The 22028-nt window shown below is 40.1% G+C and overlaps 1 protein-coding gene across 1 annotated transcript; it reads left to right on the top strand.

Annotated features, from left to right (window-relative positions):
• Window positions 1–4773: 4773 nt before the first annotated feature.
• LOC119885971 (protein SSUH2 homolog) lies at window positions 4774–21770 on the top strand. Its single transcript, XM_038696362.1, has 13 exons — window positions 4774–4901; window positions 6841–6918; window positions 7823–7903; window positions 7984–8059; window positions 8362–8491; window positions 10608–10668; window positions 11086–11207; window positions 12354–12416; window positions 12595–12674; window positions 13763–13855; window positions 16079–16184; window positions 16651–16758; window positions 19935–21770. Exons 1-13 carry the CDS (start codon window positions 4889–4891, stop codon window positions 20073–20075), a joined length of 1152 nt encoding a protein of 383 aa, XP_038552290.1. The 5' UTR covers window positions 4774–4888; the 3' UTR covers window positions 20076–21770.
• Window positions 21771–22028: the final 258 nt, after the last annotated feature.

Raw genomic sequence — 22028 nt, 5'->3', positions numbered from 1 at the left:
AATAGTGAGAAGATTTTCTTGTTCCACACTGGTTTGCACTAAACCATCACGCTTTATGGACTCCTGCGTGGAAAGAATGGCCGTTTCCTGTGTGTGATGTGATTGGTTTGCTGAGATTGTTGAGGCATGCTTGGTTTGTGATCCAGAGCATGAGCTTTTTTTCCACCTTGTTGTAAACTGGTTTCCTTAGGTCGTGCCCCCATTGACACTGTGGCTTTGCTGCCTCCTTTTGGCAGATGATTGAAATGATGGCTTGAACTTTGTGGAACAAATTCCATAGCAGAGAATCTGAGAGAGAATTTGTATTTTGACCTTTTCAGATATGAATTCATTCCATCAGAACGTGCACTGGAGCTTTGCACATCAGAACCTCTGTACTTAAGCACCGTAACCTTTGCTGTGAGAGCAGCAATTTGACTTTGCAATTCAAGCACCTCCTTCTTTTGTCTAATTTGTTCCTTCTGTACCTCCAGTTCATGCTTTTCTTTTTGGGTAGCTGCCATAGCAAGAGCAGCCCTTTCAGCCTCTGCTTGAGGTATGCAGAGGAGGTTGATGACAGGAAGCTGATGTGCACCTTCAACTTCATCATCATCACCTTTGCATTGCTCCTTAGTGTCAAGCAACCACTCTTTAATCCTTTTAATTATTTCTGCATTGCTGTTCATTTGGGTTTCAAACCATTTATTTAGTTTTGACACTTCCTCCTTTGGTAGGAATGATTTCAGTGATTCATGCAACTCTGTTGTTTCCACAGTTATTTTGTAACGTATCATACGTGATCTGTACCTCCGACACTTCCTTTTTCAGTTTGTAGAGTTTCTTTATCCTAAGGTTCCTTTCCTTTTGATAATATTTTTTCTTCCAAAGCATTAACCGTGAGTTTAACTGGTCTTTTACCAAGTTCATTCTCCGTTTCACTTTGATTGACAGGTGCAATCAAATCCACGTTACTCATTTTGGTGATGATTTAGACAAGCTGCCGATTTCTTTATTTTAGAATTGAAGCAGGATTTACCTGTATCCTAATTGTGAGAAGTCCAATCTCTTCCACACAGTTTAAAACAATTACAAAACAATCGTTATTCTTCGGTGTTGCTTTAGCCCACTTTAATTTATCAGCGTCCAGTTTCTCCTGTCGGCATTCACTGAGTGGAATCAGCTGGAGCGCTGTGCTTCTGCCTTCCCAACATCGGCATGATCCGTCCATTGAAGCGGAGTTTTTCAACTTATGTAGTGGCGATCATACCACAAAGAAAGCCACTTGAGGGAATTTGAAGTCGTCTCCAAAGTGCAATGGTGCAAAAACACTTTATTTTATGCAGAATAAAAGTACTTACAAAACACTGCTGCTTGCATTACAGATGTAAATTGAGCTCGTACGTATGCAAAAAACAGTAAACACGATGCTAACGGTAGGACATGATAAAATCCATCACGAACATACACACATGTACACAAGCACGGTTGAAAAACACATGGGACTGCACTGTATTAAGGATGACCGGGGCCATATATTGCGAGATTTTGGGGAACAACCTCCTTCCCTCAGTTAGAGCATTGAAGATGGGTCGAGGCTGGGTCTTCCAACATAATGACCCGAAGCACACAGCCAGGATAACCAAGGAGTGGCTCTGTAAGAAGCATATCAAGGTTCTGGCGTGGCCTAGCCAGTCTCCAGACCTAAACCCAATAGAGAATCTTTGGAGGGAGCTCAAACTCCGTGTTTCTCAGCGACAGCCCAGAAACCTGACTGATCTAGAGAAGATCTGTGTGGAGGAGTGGGCCAAAATCCCTCCTGCAGTGTGTGCAAACCTGGTGAAAAACTACAGGAAACATTTGACCTCTGTAATTGCAAACAAAGGCTACTGTACCAAATATTAACATTGATTTTCTCAGGTGTTTAAATACTTATTTGCAGCTGTATCATACAAATAAATAGTTAAAAAATCATACATTGTGATTTCTGGATTTTTATTTTTAGATTATGTCTCTCACAGTGGACATGCCCCTACGATGACAATTTCAGACTCCTCCATGATTTCTAAGTGGGAGAACTTGTTATTTTCCCCAATGTATATAGCAATTGTAAGTTGCTTTGGATAAAAGCGTCATAAATGTAATGATAATACATAATCATTTTGTCATAATTATAAAGCTGTGGTCTGTAAAAAAAAAATGTGTTTCAATTATATGTAAAGGCATCTGCTTGTATTCTCACATTGTCTAATATATTTCCACAGAACCTTTTACGGGTCTCTGCCACTGAGAAGAAAACATGCTGCAGGTGGGTGGATGCCTTCTGGGCTCCTAGACTTGATATAACATGCCTGACACTGTTCTTGTGTCTTTTGGTTTTTGCATACCAGAGGGGAGAAGCTGGAACAGAAGTATAAATTACACTAAATGTTCCTCAGGTGGGCCAACGCCAGTCATCCAGAGGCTGCCATCCTCCGCGGTGCCAATACAGAAATCATTTGTTGCTTTCCTAGAGATGAAGTGACCAGAGAACAGGGAGAGTGAGGCCCAAGTGAGACACAGGGAATATCAGAGACAGCTCCCAAGTGTAACGTTAACTGAATACATTGGTGCTGTGGCTGGCTACATTAACTAGCAGCTATTTCGTGGTTTTTATGGTATGTGATCGGTTTTGTTCTAGTTATATTATGCTCCATCTCTGTGACTGTGCACCCGAGTCTTCATAATCTCCCCTACCCAGTCTATTCTCCTTCTGCTGTCACTGCCAATACCCTCTTTCAGCCACACCAATTTGTGTATTCTGTTTCTAGAAGTCATTAGAAATGAGCATTTAAGTGCTTTAATTTTTTTTAAAAGAATGGAGCCGCATGCCCCCAAACCCCCCTAGCATTTCAGTGTCCTCCGCAGCTCCAAAGTCGCTTTATGCCCTTATGGTACATTGCTCTGGGAAGGGTTGCTTGGGGATGGGGCTGGGAGGGAAAAATCCCAGTAGCCTACACACTTGAGGAACAGAAATAATAATAAATAGTAGATCCGTTTCAAACCTGGCAACAGGGTTGCTTGGGGATGGGGCTGGGAGGGAAAAATCACAGTACTTACTACCAAATACTAGACTACATCACAGGTCAAAATTTACTAGACAGCCTCTACTTAGCTTGAGAGAAAAAAAATTACTTTAACCATTTTAGAAAAAATTACACAAAGGAGTATTAAATTGTCTTAAAGTAACATAATAACCATTTTGTCATAATTATAAAGCTGTGTAAAAAGTCTGTATAAAAATTAATTTCAATCAGATGTAAAGGTATATGGCAGACCACAGCTTTATAATAATAATGCTTGGCATTCAAGAGACCAGGAACAGACAAGAATTGGAAGAAATAATGACCATTGGCGAGAAATTGAGTGTGGTGTGAGAACCAGTGGAGAAATGGGCAGGCCTCTTGGCGAGTACTCACCTAACAATAGCTAATGTTATATTTACATCACAATATTGTTTGCTATCACATTATCAGGCTATAACAAAACTAGTGATGGTCATCTAATACTGGCAAGAGTATAGATTCTTAACCAAAAACTAATGTGCAATCATCAGCTTGTATTATTCTCACATTGCCTAATATACTTCCACAGAACCCTTTACGGGTCTCTGCCTCCGGGAAAAGAACATGTTGCAGGTGGGTGGATGCCTTCTGGGCTCCTAGACTTGATATAACATGCCTGACACCCTTTGTGCTACAGATAACCTGTTTAGGTCAGAAAAAACCTGGTAAGAGCCTTATCTGGTCCTGCGTTTCCAGATCTCCAGGTCTTGTGAAAAAATCTAGTTTTAAAACCTTCAGCAAAAATGGGGCCTGGTTGATATCCAGATAGAGAGCAGGACAAATGGGAGACATTAACAGGGGCCCGCAGCTTTTTTGCCCTGGGATCTCTTAACAGGTTTATCCAGCCCATATGCTATGACTTAATTGCTAAACATCTGAAACATCAGAACAACATCAAACATTCACATTCCTCTCTGCTTATTGATGCACCTAGCAGACCCTCAACCTGTCTTAAACACTTTGTATAAATAATATTAATTCTGTCTGAATAACTGGAAGAACAAAGGGACCTTCATCATGGCTGCCTGCTGGGGCAGATGTGAGATGCTTCCAGTTGATCTAAGTAATATTTACCCTTCAGGGACACAAACCGTCTGAACATGTATGACACGCAGATAGCAGCTCTGGGCCTGTTGAACTGATGTTAAGGACCAGTCAAGAAATAACACAATTGTAGGTATTCATGTTTTTTTGTCCTCTTAAAATCTGCTCAACGCTGTAATCCAATTAATTTCAGATGGGGCTTGATCCTGCAGAACAGTGGCATCTTGCTGTATTTTACTTAGGTTATGAATGTTGTTTTTGAAATGATTAAGTGTTACATGTCTTTTATGGGCTACATTTTGTGTTTTCTGTGTAAATAACAAATTGACAGCATTGTTATTTTGTATAATGTAACCTCCTAGTTGTAGGTGGGGCTCTCATGTTTTCTGTAGCCTTTTTTGCCCAATGAAAAATGCTGTAATAAATAAATAAATTAATAAATTAATAAATTAATAAATTAATAAATTAATAAATTAATAAATTAATAAATTAATAAATTAATAAAGACTTGGGTGAATATACTGTGCATGCTAAAATGCTAAATATGAGGAATTAAAATAATGTGTTACCAATTCCATTTTATACTTGAAATGTGATCACGGTACTTACTTTATTTTGAAGCTTACCGGATGTTTCATTGTTGCTGTAGCTGTGGATTCTTGCTGCAGGAGCACATAGGGGAGGAACTGTATGGGTGTGGTTACGACTATACAACCCTCAATAACTTGAAACATTCCCCAGCAGTGTGATCAAACAGCGGCAGAATGAACAGCGCAGGTAGGAACTGAAACACACGACAGGACAAAACATTACACGGGTCACCAAACTGGCTAAAATAACAAGCCGCGTCCTGCAATCAAAAGTGGGGTTCGCATTCTTCAACACAGTTCAAATCTGAAAGCAAGGGCGCAGGGTCGTTTTAAAATTGGAGGGGAGACGTGAAACGGGTGGTTTTCTTCCAGAAAAGTATGAGCGTTAAGTAGGCCTACTAAATTTCCTGCATTGTGGTACTTTTTGTACGCCAATTTCTGGTTTTTCTGCATTAATTTATGGTGGAAATGTCTTTATTTATGTAAAGGTTAAAACAAAATTCAGGTGACGATTCGAAATGTAAAAATGAAATGGAATATAGCGTACTAAGGCTCTCTCTGGCTCTTTCACAATCTCAGACCGTCTGAGGAGCCTTTTAGGAGTGTATGAGACAAGGAACTGCAAAACTGAAACAAACTGAAAAACCTTCTGATCGGCATAAATCTCTCTTTTTTACAAGTTTAAATACCTGTAGACTGTAGAAATATTAACGCAACTTATTCTATTAGCCTATTACTTTATTGTCGTACCCTATTTTACAACCTTTTTCTCACAATAGTATGACTTGTATCTGGAAATTTCAGTTTCAGTTTTTTTTTTTTTTTCTTTTACTAAATGGGTTCTCCTACTCAGTCATAGTTGACAGACTACAATTCTACCTTTTGTTTTTTGTTCTTGCTAACTTGCTTTGTGTAGGAAACATTGTTTAATAAAGTGTGGGAAAACTTGCCAAAGTGTCCCTTAACATCCCCCAAAGGAGCATGGGAGGCTGTTTTCCCCGGACTGTTACCATGATTATTTATCTCTAATAATAAATAAAAGTAGGCCTAAGTTTTAATAAACTAAACTAATTTAAATTAAATACCAACACCCATTAAAAATTTGGCGCAAATACAATCCAAAACACCATTCAGTCAAGATTTTTCATTAAAACTTAGTTAGAGTCATGAGTTGTTGTTGTTGTCTTTTAAAAGAGATTCATTGATCACTAATGTGATATTTGTACAGATCCATTACATTTATCAAAGACCATGTGGTGTCACCAGATTGATTAGGCTGAATCTTCCCCTGGACTGTCTCCCTACAGTGACTGACTGTGCAAAGTAGATCTGTATTCAAATAGACAAAAAATAAAGAGGAATAATATGAAGAACAAATTTTAGGTTAATTTTACACAAAAGAAAGTAAGAACCACAAAGAGAAAAAGTTACAATGCAGTAGGCTAAGCATGAACATGGGATTAAAAGTGGAACATGAGAGAACTAATATGGAGCAAAATGTTGACACTGAAATTAATAAATGTAGTGATTTCTCCAATTTTTCCATTTTCTTATGAAATCCTTTTCTACATCCCACTCTGTCCACCTCCTTGTTTCTTTATTTACTTTTCTATTTTCTCCTTTCCATTCCTACCGCCTTGTTACGTTTTTTACCTCTTCCTCTTCTTCTCTATCTTTTTTCCCCCCTCCTCCAATCCTTCTGTCTCCTTTCCCTCCTTACCTCTTCTTCTCTCCTCCTTTTTTTTGCTACCTTAACCTCTGATTCTTTACTCCCTCTTTTCCTTTCCTACCTTCTCTGCTTCTCCATTTTCTCATTTACTTCTTTACCTTCTCCTTTCCTTTCATACCTCTACATTCCTTTCTTAGCTCCTCCTTTACTTCTCTATGTCCTCCTTTACCTTTCCTGCCTCGTCTTCTCCTTCTCTCTCTCCGCCTCTCCTTTACTATCACTTAGTAGCCTGATTTAAACCTCCTAAACTGTCAAACTGTGCACTCAGGGCTCTAGTAAACAAGGAATGAAATGAAAAAGTTGATCATTCTCTGTAGCTTCAATCTTGTCCTGAACTCTGAAGTATCAGCAGAAAAGCTTTCTGATGATCTGAACTGTTTCCTGTTGTTTATTCCAGTTGCATATCCCCCTGTCAACGCTCCTGCGGCCAACATGTTCAGCGCGCCTGGCTATGAAGGCACAGTGGCAGGAGGAGGTAAAAAGAGTCAAACCCACATCTTTTCACTTGACGGTTCAGTGTGTAGGTTTTAGTGGTAAGGGTTGCGAATTCTAACCTACGGCCCAGTCACTACTCACCCCTCCATTTGCAAGTGCGGAGGAAAAACAACAGTGGCCAACACGCTCTGTTGACTCTTGTGCTAAATCATATGTGTGGCCCTCCATTTGTCCAAATTTCACTTCTGTTCTTACTTCTAATAAACCAGGTGACTAATTCTACTACTTCTTGTACTTCTTTTTCTTCTTCTTCTTCTTGGTACGTATTCAACATAGTGAAGAAATGCACTCTATAGAACAGTTTGTCCGTTTGGGCTATGGTAGAAACTTGGCAGCGCAACATGGCTAATTCCATGTAAGGGGTCCCGCGGTGTACAGTATGTAGATAGAAGTGGCTCATTCTAAGGCAATAAAGACATAACTGTTAATCTTTTATCCCACCCGTTTTGTCTTCTCTTTTCCATTCCTATCCCCTTGTTTCCTTTTCTACTCTCCTCTTTTTCTCTTCTGTTTTCTTTCCTTTCTCCTCCTCCCCTTTTCCATCTCCTTTCCTTCTCTACAGCCACCTCTCCTTCTCTTCTCCTTTCTTTTCCTTCCCCTCCACTTCTTTTTTCCTCCTTTCCATTCCTACCTCCTCCTTTCCTTCTCTACTTCCTGCTATACCTTCTTTCCTTTTGTAACATTTCTTTACTTCTCTACCTCCTCCTCTCCTTTACTATCACTCAATAGTCTGATTAGACCTCCTAAACTGTGCACTCAGGGCTCTCGTTAACCAGGAAATGAAAATTATAAAGTTGATCGTTCTCTGTAGCTTTAATCTCACCCTATTAACAGAAAATGATGATGATCTGATGATCTGAACTGTTTCCTGTTGTTTATTTCAGCTGCGTATCCCCCTCTCACCGCTCCTGCGGCTAACATGTTCGGCAACATGCCTGGCTATGAAGGCATTGTGGCAGGAGGAGGTAAGAAGAGTCAAACCCATAACCCTTCACTTAATATTCATGTTGTTGCAAATCCTTGAAGTATCCCGATGTTGTTGCAGGAGGATACCTACCCCCTCCCATGCCAGTGGAGCCTGTGGCCCCACCCCAACCCGGCCCTGCACCTGAGGACTGGAGGTAAGACCTGGGGCGAGTTCAGCATAGCGAAACGTTTATTTCAGTGGAAAAGGTGGCGTCTTGAACACACCGTTATGTACGCAATCGCACTGATTTACAAAATTATTGCAGCTGATTGGGTAACACCTCTGACACACCCACCAAACATGAGAAAACATACCTTGAAGCCCGTTGTGCAACGTTGCAAGTAAACATGTGTCCAAAAATGTTCAATGCTCACATTGCTTTGTGTTTGCTAGATGAGAAAAAGCTGCGTTCAGAGAACATTCTAGTTTAATTCATGATGTAATTTGTGTGTGTAGCATTCCCTCTCTGTTGGAGGATGTGGCTCGTGAGGCGTTCAGGAGCTTTGTGTCATCTCACTGCTGCTACAGTAGTGGTCCTGTCGAAGATGGAGTCATCACCAGCATGGAGCCGTTCAACACCTACAGGGTGATCTAATGTTCACTCTTTATGATACTGTTAACTGCCTGTGTTGTTTTTGTCACTTAAGGATGCTCTAGTCCTGTTCTGTATGGCTGATGCCATCAGCTGATCTAATCATTTATGCTAATTTCTATGCATAGAATACAATTTATCAATTTCCTGTGTGATGAGACACTAAGCTCACAAGATCAAGATGAGAAGATATTTTAACACTATTTTTTTAAAGAAATTTTTGATGCTGAATTATATGAAAGAAAATGAGCATTAACCAGTTAATTTCCTGCATTCTGGTGCATTCTTTTTCTGCACCAATTTATGGTGGAAATTGTTTTATTTATGTAAAGGGAAACACAAAATTCAGGTGGCCGGTGACATTTCAAAATATAAAACTATAACAGAATATAATGCAGCTCTCAGGCATGCTGTGCTGCTTTCAGATTCAGTTTTCGACACACGCGTGCAGATGTGATTTAGTCTTTTCTCATCTTTGTGTCTTTTGTTCGGGGAAGTAACATCTTTGAAAGTGCACTGTTTTACGTCAAAGATAAATTATTTCATTTTGATTTAGTTATAAACTCCTGGACTCTAATAGCTCTTGTATTTCAGCAGGTTTTCTGCTCATGTTCAAAACTTTCTGCACATTCAGAATCTATCTGTCATATCTGTGATTTCTGACATGTTAAGAAAAAAGCTGAAATATTACGTCATCATTTCAAGAGAATTCACAATATTTTATAAGTCTACTTGCCCTATACTCTGCTGTGCATTACATTATTGTTCCACTGGTAGTATCCCCTTCAGACTGTCTGACAGACACAGAATCCCGTGGGACTGCATGTTAGATGCCTGGCAAGGAGGTGGAAAACTAAACTAACTGAAAACACTTGCGATCGGGCAGAAATCTCATCACAAATCCACATGTTAACTTAAGCACCTCTGATAAAGTGCAGCTCACAGTCGCACACAGAGAAAGGTTGGGCATCAGATTCTAGATGTTTATATGGCAGAACTCTTCCAAGTTATGTTACCACTCGGTCACACCTGTCTGGACTCAAAGCCTGAGAGCGTGTTCACTTGATGACTTTTCTGTGTTGACTTTTGCCGGCCGAGCAGGCTAACTTCCAGTTTACATATCAAAACACAGATCATGTGTTCATACCAGGGGGACATGAAGCATCAACCTCGTTATTAAAATGACAAACCTGTTGACTCGCCTGCCTCTCCGTGCTATATATATATATATGACCGAATTTGTCCATACAGAGACAAAGGACAGTTTGAAGAAGCTTCTGATCAGAGTCTGATAGTATGACAGCAATTCACACCAGTTTATAAACACTTTAATTATGTGACACATTAACATGTGAACAAACCATAATGGTATAAATGTCTGAAAAGACTGATGAAATATCTAGATACTTGAAACAGTAAATCCACTTCACACTGTTCTGTTTGACCTGTCTGCATGTGCATCTATTTTAATCAATCCGGCTCACATTTCACTTGTGCTCTATGTGCATAGCCATGCCTGAATCTGCTGCTCTGCTACTTTCACTATGCAGTCAGTGTAGACATTGTGTTAGACCAAGGGTTTTCAAAGTCTGACTCCAGTCTAAATAAAGAAATCTGCACCTCTCAACAGCCCTTTACAACCCCCATCCCTTATTATTCTTTGTCTTACTCATATTTTAGGGGTAATCAGGCACTAAGTTTTGGCTCTCCAGTTCTCATAACGCTTTCCCAAGGAGTCAGTTAGCTGTGTGCTAAAACTTTAATTTTAAAAGTTATGTTTGCAGTGTACTCTTGGATGTACAGACAACTATCACCTTAACTTTCAGTCATACAGAGCAGCAAACTGCATGATTCAAATCAAGTCATCTCTAATGAATATTGACTCATTGTGATCAGCAGCTGATTGAGTGGAGCATCCTTCTTCTTCCGGTTTTAATTTAAAAATAAATTACTGTAATTATTACTAATGACTGGTTCTGTTAATTTATCTTTGTGATTATTTTTTACTTCTATTATAATATTGCTGTTATTTTCACTATTTGTGTTATCTCTGTCATGATGTTAACACTGCTGCTGTGTCTCTTGTTGAAGTGTGTTTTCTGTTCCGCAGTATCGGTTGGAGACGTTCACTGAGTCCAGGTCAACTGAATGTGCCGAGAAACCTCATGAAGGTACACACATACATGTTTGTCCACACTGAACTTAATTTTTTAATGTTATTGCATTCTTGTAAGTTTAGTTCAGTCCAACGGGTTTCATCAGTTATGGAAAGAAAGAGAGACAGACTGAGAGTTTGATCCACTGGTGTGGATCAAACTCAAAAAAACACAGGGTCCTACACTTCCCATAATGCAGTTTTTGCATGTCTTTGATTAGACCCTCTCTGAACCCATGTCTTTCAAACTTCACACATCTAATTTGTAATGTAGGCTTTGTTGTTATAAATCTAAAGTGTCCAAACCCAAGATGAGATTACCTTGATTATCTGGATGAGTCACTATTGCAGCAGGTTTCAGGTGGATGTTGACAGCTTTTTGATTGACAGGTGTGATGTGTTGTTTTTTTGTGTGTGTGTGTGTGACTGACAGGTGAGCCGGCTGACTTCTACACCCAGCCCGCCCCCCGGCCCTGGGAGGTCCAAGCCACGGCTCCCAGCCTCTTCACCAATCACACGGAGGAGATCCGCGTGCCCTTCACCTCCTCCATCAAGGTGATTGATTAACTGGAGATGTTTGTCTAAAACTCTTTTATGGTTACCTGTTGGACAGGTCCTTGAAAAAGTTTCAGTGGTCTCTGAGGAAGTTCTTGTGATTCTTGAGGACGCCCAAGGATTCACTGAAAAGGTTTTACAGGCCTTTAAAGAGGTCCCAGGGGTCCTTATGGAAATTCCATGGGTCCTGGAACAGGTTCATATTGTCAATGAGGTGGATTAACAGGTCCTTGAAGAGCTTTCATTGGTTGTTGAGGGGTTCCAGAAGTTCTCAAATATGTTTTATGAAAAGGTTTCAAGGGTCCTTTCATGGTTTCTTTGATGGTGTCCAGGAGTCATTGAGAAAGTTCAAATGGTGCTTGGGGAGGTTGCATAGGTCACTGAAAACTTCCAAGGCTCCTTGTATAGGAACCAGAAGGCATTAGAGCTGTGCCAGACCTTTTTGAAGATCTTACAGCGGCAGAGCTTCCACGGGGTCCTTGAGGAGGTAACTGGGGTCTTTTGAGGTCTTTTCGTTCTAGCGGTCCTGTGAGTTAGCTGTTAAGATGTAGACTCTGTTCAAAACAGAAGGCAGAAGTCCTGTTGCCTCATTGCCGTAATAGATGGGTGCCTCAGAAGACATAACTTTTTGAGTTAAGGCAGTCTGTTTTGAACAGCATTTTAGGGCAACGTGTGGAGCACCAGGAGCACTACATCTTGCTTTTCCTCTGGCTGTCAGTCACTAGCCTTAGCGCCAGCTAGCTATTGAGAAGGCAAGTGGCTAACAGACGCCTCAGAAATCATACCAAACAAACCTGGGCGAAAGGCAGGGTACACCCTGGACCCGTCGCCAGTCCATCGCAGGGCCACACAACAACCACACATAGACAAACTAGTCTATGTGTTTGGAGGAAGATGGTGGGAGGAAGCCGGAGAATGAGGGGAGAACATGCAAACTCCACACAGCCGGTGCAACCGGGGGTTTGAACCCACAACCTTCTACGCTGTTCCGCCCTGGTTACAGTCACAATCTAATAAAATAGTTCAGTGATTAGTTCTCGCTAACTTTTCAGAGATTCTGATGTGGAGCATTCTGTCAGCTTCAGTCTGTGTCGGTGCAACAGGTACCGGTATTTCAATTGTGTGTGTGTGTATGTGTTTTTGCAGGAATGCAACAGCTGCCATGCCTCTGGGACAATGCAGTGTGAAAAGTGTCATGGAAATGGAAATGTAAGTCTTTCAGTCAATTAATCAATCGGTAATAATAATAAACGACATAATTGTAGTTTATACAACATTAAAGACAGGAAAAGTTTGATGTAAAAGTATAAGCTGAGGATATAGTAGATATAAAAAGTTATTTAATGTAGATTTACAATGATGTGTGTGTCTGTGTCTCTCTGTGTAGCAACCGTGCTGGGTCTGTAACGGCTCAGGGATGAGGAGTGATGAGCGCTGCACTACCTGTAATGCTACTGGCAAAACAAGGTCCTGCTGGGTGGGGAGGGGTGGTGGTGATGGGGGGGCGGAGTCCTGGTGCTCCAGGGCAGTGACCCAACCTTTTTGTCTTGTGACCCCCTTAAATCAAAGTCTGCTCATGTCCTCAGGTGACATTCCATTGTAGATTTTTCTGATTTGAATATGTTTTAGAGGCCTGAATAGGTCAAACTTAGTCCTAGTTGATTTGGTGATGATGTAACTGCTTCACAGTTAAACCCAGTTGAACACTTTTATTGTGAAGGATCAATAGTAGCATGTTGGGTTTGCATTAGCAGTAACTTCATATGTCTGAAGAGGAGTGAAAAGTAAACTGCGATGGCTGATATTAGTGTGATAAAATGAACAGTTAAAACTACAAGACGTATTGCAGAATATAAATACATTAAATGTCTATTGCTGAAAAACTATACTATAAATAGTATTAAAATGGGGTTTGATTTCATGAAAATCACAAGGATAGTTGTCCCACATTCCATTCTAATTGGGAAGTTTGTTGCATGCCATGTCCCATCTCTTTCCCAGTATTTCCTGTCAGCTCTCCACTGCTTAATAGAAAAAGGCAAAAATTCCCCCCCAAAAAAGGACCAAATGTTTCTTTTTTGCATGTTTGACCTGTTTACTACAGCTCCAGATACAGCTTTGAAATTACTCTGCAGTGATACATTCAAGAACTAAAGTCTCACAAAGATGAGTTCTGTTGTCAGAACATCAAACCTAGACAACCTGGTGATAAAAAAAATTTATAACATTATTTTAATAACATAAAAGACAACGCGACAGTAACTTAATTTGGACAGAAATATACAGCTCCCTAAAGCTGGTTTTTAATAATAGGAATCACTGAATTAGTTACCGTCTGCAAAAGAGGAAATCAAAATTTTAAATTGATCAATAGTTTGAAAAATGTTCAGCAGGAAGTTAACAGCATTCAGAGTTAATGAAGAAGAACATGAAAACTAGCGGCATGGCCCTTTAAATTACACTGCTCAGTCAGTACATGTGGATCAGATAACTGAAGAATGTGAGGCATGTGGTCACATGTCTGACTGTGTGTGTGTGTGTGTGTTTGTGTGTAGATGTACAGAGTGCGATGGACAGGGAAAGAAGAAATGTCAAACCTGTAAAGGAAAACGACAACTGCTGAGCTACATCAAACTCAAAGTGGAGTGGTAAGTACTGTTACTACAACTGTTCCAAGGGTGTTGAACAAGTTCCTGTTCATTTCAGCGGTCCTTGAGGAGGTTCTTTGGTTTCCTTTGAGGGTTTCCAAGAGTCACTGGGAAGGTTCAGATGCTTCTTGAGGAAGTTTGGGAGGGCACTGAAAATCTTTCATGGTCTTTGAGGGGTACCAAAAGGTCCTTGAGTAGCCTTAAAGAGCTTCTAGGGGTCGTTGGTGGTTTCAGAAGATGTTTCATCCTTGTAGCTGTTCCACTGGGTTCGTGAGAAGTTTTAAAAGGGGCATGGAGACCTTTTGAGGAAATTCCATCCTTGAGGAGGTTCCCTCAGTTCTTGATATTTTAGTGGTCCTGTAAGATGTTCCATTGGTCCTTAAGGTTTCTGAGATCAGGTTCAAATGGTCCCTGAGGATGTTCCAGAGTTCCATGAAGAGATTCCCTGAGATGTTAGGAATATGTTACAATGGTCCAGAGGTCCTTGAGGAAGGTCCATGGGGCAATAAAAAGCTCCAACTGAATTTCTGGGTGTAATAGAGGTTCTGGGATCCTTGATTGGTTTCCAGTGGTATTGGAGAAGTTTCAAATGGTCCTTGAGGAGGGTCCAGAAGTCTTTGAAGATGGTCCTTGAGAATGTTCTAGAGCTGTTACTGACATTAAAGATCTGATCCAGTGACTTGGGGCTGAAGAGCTGAAAGCAGCAAACACTGAACCAGTTTTCAGCAAACAATAACTTATGACATTAAAATATATTTGAAAGATGATTTAATCATGTTGAAATTCTGCTGTAATGTGGTTTCATATTACAGTGGAAACCTCTTACAATGAAAACATCTGCCTGTATCAAATATCTCTATAAGCAGATGTTTTATTATAACCAAATATTTTCTTTATTTCTCATGCAGATTACCATTTGACATTTATTGAATATAAAGTAATGAAACCGATAGCTGAATTTAATTGACTGTTTCAAATACAGTACAACTTTTTCAAATGCTTTTCAGATTACTGTACAAATTAAATTACTATACTGTGTATTGTTCAAATACGCTACACAGTAATACAGTAATGTACGTACAATTTAGCTTACTGTAGTTCAAATTATGATTAGGCTACAGCCTTAAACATTATTGTGCTGTTAAAATTAGTAGTGCACAAAGGCCCCAGGTTGAACCCAGAACTGTACAGGGACACCCCAGGGCTGCGTACCTATGCTGTACACCCTCTTCACCTATGTATGCGAGACCAACACCAGGATTATAAAGTTTATGGATGACACCACTGTCATTGGACTGATCACTGGAGGAGAAGAGACAGCATATAGAAGAGGAGGTGGCTGGACTGTTGGCATGGTTTCAAGAAAATAACATCTCCTTAAATTTAGACAAGACCAAGGAGATGATGATGATGATTGATCCTAGAAGGAGGAGTAAGGAGCAGCACATGCCTACATACAGGTGCTGGTCATATAATTAGAATATCATCAAAAAGTTGATTTATTTCAGTAATTCCATTCAAAAAGTGAATCTTGTATAATGTATACATTCATTCCACACAGACTGATACATTTCAAGTGTTCATTCCTTTTAATTTTGGTGTTTATAACTGACAACTAATGGAAACCCCAAAATTAGTATCTCAGAAAATTAGAATATTGTGAAAAGACACCTGGTGCCACACTCTAATCAGCTAATTAACTCAAAACACCTGCAAAGGCCTTGAAATGGTCTCTCAGTCTAGTTCTGTAGACTACACAATCATGGGGAAGACTGCTGACTTGACAGCTGTCCAAAAGACGACCATTGACACCTTGCACAAGGAGGGCAAGACACAAAAGGTCATTGCTAAAGAGGCTGGCTGTTCACAGAGCTCAACTTTTAGATGATATTCTATTTATGACCAGCACCTGTACGTTGGTGAAACAGTGGTGGAGAGGGTGAGGACCTTTAAACTCCTCGGCACCCACATCTACAAGGATCTCCCCTGGTCTCACAATATCCAGCAGCTTCTGAAGAAAGCACAACAGAGACTGTACTTCTTAAAGGCTGAGGAAATTTGGCATGTCAACCAAAATCCTTCTGCAGATGCACAGTTGAAAGCATGATCACCAACTCAATCGTGACGCTTTGGTGGTAGAAAGATGATCCAGCGTGATGTAAATTAAAGTTAGTACAAATGCATGTACTATACATGGTTTCACAACATGAATTTTGTGTTTAGGACTAACCATGTGGAGGACCAGCTGGTGGAGCAGAAATCTGGTCTGAAGGCCAATGATCTTCACTCAGTTAGCGGGAAGGAGCTGTTTAAGAACAGCCAGTATCTGGTACACAAACACACAAAACTGCACTAATTAAATATACCCTCAGGGTTTTCCCTAGAAAATTAGGCAGGCTTCATCTTGTAAATACAGCATATTACTTAAACAATCCCCTCATTATTACACAAGTTTTGCAGTGTGATGTAGTTCCTTTGCTTGTTTTCCCTGAATCTGCCCCTTTTTATATTTCACAAAGATAATTTCTTCCAGTGTTGGTGGAGGAACTCTTTATTTCAGGCGCGGTGGGTACTCTCCACTATAATATGCTGCAGTGTTTGGAAGTTGAGACAAAAACAAAACATACAGTGCAGTATTCAGTAAATCACCTCAAACTGGTGTTTTGGAGCTAAAAATGTAAAGTTTGTTCAGGTGGCACTAGAGAAAAGATCATGTGGTAATTAAAGGACTTTGCTAATGTAAGCTGTTTTATTGTCAGTACTGTGTGTAAGTCTCTGTGTATGTCTCTTCTTAGGTCTATCCGCTGCTCGGGTTCCCAAACCCGGGCATCTCTGCGGCCTCTGAGCGTCTGGTCAAAGAGCACCAAGGCAAATATGCCCAGTCCTCCAGGATCCTGCAGCAGGTAGGTCCGCAGATAGGTGTATGACCAACAGATCAAAACAAAGATGAAAAGACATCAGTATAGGTCATTCATTTATTTAATGTAGCCTAAGTAATATGATGTGCCTCATGTCATGGGACAGCTGTAAAATGGGCAAATCAAAGTGAGTGAGTCAAAATCTCTTGTCACCCAGTAAAGACGAGCTGTGTGCAAATTCCTGAATGCTGTGAGTGGCACAGTAAGTTTGAAAACGATAATGTCTATGTGCGTGAGCAATGTCAGGCCTTAATGTTATAAATACGTGTATGTGTAGGTCTGCATAGTGTCCATAAATGTGTTCAGTAACATTTTCCACAGGGGTTATTTACGTGATCGGTTAGTGACAGTGAAACATATCAATTTGGTAAACAAAACCAGCTCTCATCTGATTTAGTAAACTGTTAGGCAGTTACATTGAGGAAAATAAGTATTTGAACACCCTACTATTTTGCAAGTTCTCCCACTTAGAAATCATGGAGGGGTCTGAAATGTCATCGTAGGTGCATGTCCACTGTGACAGACAAAAAATCCAGAAATCACAATGTATGATTCTTTATTTTAACTATTTATTTGTATGATACAGCTGCAAATAAGTATTTGAACACCTGTCTATCAGCTAGAATTCTGACTCTCAAAGACCTGTTAGTCTGCCTTCAAAATGTCCACCTCCACTTCATTTATTATCCTAAATTAGATGCACCTGTTTGAGGTCGTTAGCTGCATAAAGACACCTGTCCACCCCGTACAATCAGTAAGAATCCAACTACTAACATGGCCAAGACCAAAGAGCTGTCCAAAGACACTAGAGACAAAATTGTACACCTCCACAAGGCTGGAAAGGGCTACGGGGAAATTGCCAAGCAGCTTGGTGAAAAAAGGTCCACTGTTGGAACAATCATAACCAAGGAGTGGCTCTGTAAGAAGCATATCAAGGTTCTGGCGTGGCCTAGCCAGTCTCTAGACCTAAACCCAATAGAGAATCTTTGGAGGGAGCTCAAACTCCGTGTTTCTCAGCGACAGCCCAGAAACCTGACTGATCTAGAGAAGATCTGTGTGGAGGAGTGGGCCAAAATCCCTCCTGCAGTGTGTGCAAACCTGGTGGAAAACTACAGGAAACGTTTGACCTCTGTAATTGCAAACAAAGGCTACTGTACCAAATATTAACATTGATTTTCTCAGGTGTTCAAATACTTATTTGCAGCTGTATCATACAAATAAATAATCATACATTGTGATTTCTGGATTTTTTTTTATTTAGATTATGTCTCTCACAGTGGACATGCACCTACGATGACAATTTCAGACCCCTCCATGATTTCTAAGTGGGAGAACTTGCAAAATAGCAGGGTGGTCAAATACTTATTTAACTCACTGCAGGCAGAGGACTGCCGCAGATATAAACTGAGTTAATGAGCACTTTGTTTCCATGGCATCCAGTATGCCAAATTCTATTAACTTATCCTCCGGTCATTACCAGTTTGAGACTAATTTACAAAGAACGGTTATGACTGCAGCTGCTATTAAGTTGCTTATTAGTTATTCTAATAATAACAAAAGTAAATTGATAATAAAGTAAATTAAAAATTCAGTAGTAAACTGTAAGTCAATGTCATTGCAGTGTCAGTCAAAATGTAAGAAGTGAAAGCAGTTGAAATGTCAGATGACGTACTGTGTAAGCACTGAAAACAGGGAAATCATTAGTTGAACTGTAACCAGGGTGTGAACTACGGGGCAGCCACGAGGAGCTTTGCTCCCCTTAATAAGACATTAGCTCTCCTAAAAGCATGATTTGTGACATTTTGGGGGGTCTCTAAAATATGTACAGCATTCTTTGCCATTCATTTCTATATCATCATGAATCCATGCGTAAAATCAGCGTCGGACTTCATCCAACCAGATTCAATTCAGTTAAATTTTATTTATATAGCACCAAATCACAATAACAGTTATCTCACAGCGCTTTTCATAAAAGAGCAGGTCTAGACCGTACTCTATGATGTTATTTACAGAAGCCCAACAATTCCCACCAAGAGCAAGCACTAGGCGACAGAGGCAAGGAAACATCCTTTTAAGAGGCAGAAACCTCGAGCAGAACCATGGCTCAGGGTGGGCGGCCATGTGCCTCAACCGATTGGGGTGAAGGAGAGAGAGAGAGGGAGAGGGCAAGAGAGGAACAGAGAGAAAAAGAGAGGGATGGAAGGAGAGAGAGGGGAGGGAGGCAGCCTACACAATATACACACAGAGGTACAGACAGTTAAGGTGATGTTGCTATAGACTAAATGGAAAAATGGTACAGATATTTATAGTAGTGTTAATGATGATAATCGTAATGTTAATGATTATAATAACAATAGGACTAGTAACAATAGTTGTTGTAGCAGAGGGTGTCGAGCAGGAACACGGGGGCAGCAGGTGACCCGCAGCCACAGATCCAGACTCCACAGCTCCAGAGCCAGAAAACCTGCAGGAAGAGATAGGAGGAGAGGGACGAGAAAGCACAAGACTACCGGAAAGGGAAGAAGTCGAGTTAGTAACATGCAATAATGGGATGAGGTTGCATACAGAGGGAGAGAAAGTAGAGGAGAGGGGAGCTCAGTGCATCATAGGAAATCCCCTGGCAGTCTAGGCCTATAGCAGCATAACTAAGGGATGGTTCAGGACTCACCTGAGCCAGCTCTAACTATAAGCTTTATCAAAGAGGAAAGTCTTGATGATGATGGAACGATCAATGACCGTCCGCAGCGGGCCGGTCGCTCCGCAATCTCCTGTCCCTGTACGCTCCACCGCCCCATTCCCTCTCCAGGATGGGCTGTGTTGCTAGCACGATCGACATACTGTGAACGGTTCGTGATCGTTCCTTCTGGCTGGATGAATATTACGCATGATCCATTCACTACTGCAGCTGGTGGCTGTTGTGTGAAGTGTAATTGTAGCAAAATGGCTACATATGGCTGAAGCCTGTGCTTTGCTGAACTTTCAACAGTAAAGCGAGCTATTTCCCCCTGCCTCCAGTCTTTATAATAAGCATGTCCTGACTCCAGCTACTGAACTCAGACATGAGATTGATATCCATATGAACACATCACTGTCAGGAAAAAAAGAGAATAAGTTTATTTCACAAAATGTTGAACTTTAACATTTCTCTCTCTCTCTCACAGAGGCAGACAGTCGAGTTGATCCCCATCACTAAGGTGAACTATAAGTGGAAAGGCAACTCTCACGTCTACTTCGTTTACGGCAACGAGCGCCGAGTCAATGCCGACGATTACCCAGCAACCTGCTGCTGTGTCATCATGTAAACACACACAATTCCGACTGAACAACTTTTAACCGATAACTGTATACATACCAGTATGTGCCATTTAACGTCCTCAGTAGTGCATGGAAACCTCATGTCAAAAATATTGCTGTTCAGATGTCCTCCTGAAATCTGGCATCACGTTTAGTTTAATGAAATCTGTGAAAGACAGGAAAATATCAAATTGTCCCATCTAATTGACAAGTTAAGTTAGTCAAACATAATGATAAAATTGAGATATAAGATCTATTTGACAAGAAAAACACTTTCCCCACAGATGAATCCACTGATCGCAGTGATTCTATTTAAATTAACTGACTTTGTAATTCTAGTATGACAGGGGCCTTTAGTCTTTTCTTTTTGTTTAACAGTTTAATAAATACCTCATGTTTTTATTACTGTGATGGCCTTAATTTTCCGGATATAAACATATCTCACAGTTGTCTAATCAAGCAAGTTAAAGGTAAATAATCTACCTGTTTGTGACATTCAGCTGTAGAATGACAACAAACCTCACAAAAGCATTAAAACAGTATCATACCTCAATTTTTTTTCATCATGTCCTTATAACATTATATACAGTAAATGTAATTTTTATTTTTTATTTTTTTTCTGTCTCCTATTTCTTGACATGTAAGTCCACTAAAGCCCTTTTCACTTCTTCTCTGTTGCTGTGACTCTCAGCCAATCAGCTATAAGTAAGGAATAATTGCTGTTGTGGTCTGGAGAGTAAAAGAACTGACTTCTGCAGTAGCTAGGAACTGATGTCCGGTGAAAACATTTAATTTCAAATGTAATTCAAAAAGCTTTTAGCCTTATCAAAAGTCTAACAGCGTTAGCATTAGAACTTTAAAAGTAGGTTACAGCCTTATTAATCTGGTCAAAGTCACACAGAGAAATGTGGAGTCATAGATCTGATTTGACTTAGTTTTTGGGGTTTTTTTTCTGTTTTGTTGATCATCTGTGAGTCAGACTCCTGAAGCTGCTGGTTTTTCAGACAGAACAACAGCTAACAGGACAGAGCTAACAAAGACACCTGAAACAACAACAATGCAGCATAAAACCAGGCTAGGGCTGTTTCCAGACCAAGTCTGAGACCAAGTATTTAAATATTTGTTGCATCATAACATTGTGTGATGGAAAAAAACTTCTGTCGGCCATTTTCACATAAAGGTTTTGCTAAAAAGATGGATTTTTATTAGTTTAATTTTACATTAATGGAAACATACCTGGTGTTGTGTTTATGGGTGTTTGGCTGTGCTGCTGGCATCAGCAGTTCACGTCCCTTTAAACTGCCGTCCTGTGGTACAGCAGAGCTCCTGTAGAGGTTGGACTGTGTGTTAAATGTTAAACAGACTCTGCTGCCACCTGCTTTCAGTACAAACCGTTTAATCCATGTTACTTATTGTTTATCTTCAGGGGTTGATTATTCCATTTGTTCTATTTTTTTTTTCTATTCTCTGTGTAACACTTATTAGCAGTGGACTGTTTATTAGTATACCATGTATTCTCTCAAACTAAAGTGGTGCTGCAATGTAAATGCCTTTAAACAATACAGTGACTAACAAACACCTCTGCTACTAACCTGATGGATGTGATGATATTACTACTCTGTTAGTACTTAGTGATATTCTGTTACAGTAGGTTAGATTGCATGTTAATCGTATGTTACTGTGAAAATAAACTCTGAAACTCACCTGCTTCTCTCACTTCTGTTTTACAACCACACATGAAACATTCACTGTATGGAGCCCTGAAATTGACCAAATGTAGTAAAAGGTTATTGCACAAGTCTAAAGAATGCATTAATACAGCTGTTAGTTGAAGTGGAAAATTCAGAATTAAATTGCTTTTTATTTATGTGTGTGTGTGTGTGTATGTATGTATGTATGTATGTATATATATATAAATATTTTATATACGTACTTTATCTGACATACTATGTTGTGCATAT

This window comes from Micropterus salmoides, unplaced genomic scaffold (genome assembly GCF_014851395.1).
Source record: "Micropterus salmoides isolate LMB-PRFRI ecotype aquatic unplaced genomic scaffold, ASM1485139v1 Ms_hic_scaffold_4, whole genome shotgun sequence".
NCBI lineage: Eukaryota > Metazoa > Chordata > Actinopteri > Centrarchiformes > Centrarchidae > Micropterus > Micropterus salmoides.
The sequence above is the reverse complement of the archived record's forward strand: the minus strand, read 5'-3'. Positions and strand labels throughout refer to the sequence as shown.

Coding starts and splice junctions, on each gene's coding strand:
- LOC119885971 (XM_038696362.1), top strand. Junction 8,492..10,607: donor AGCCGTTCAACACCTACAGG/GTGATCTAATGT, acceptor TCTGTTCCGCAG/TATCGGTTGGAGACGTTCAC. Junction 11,208..12,353: donor CCTTCACCTCCTCCATCAAG/GTGATTGATTAA, acceptor GTGTTTTTGCAG/GAATGCAACAGCTGCCATGC.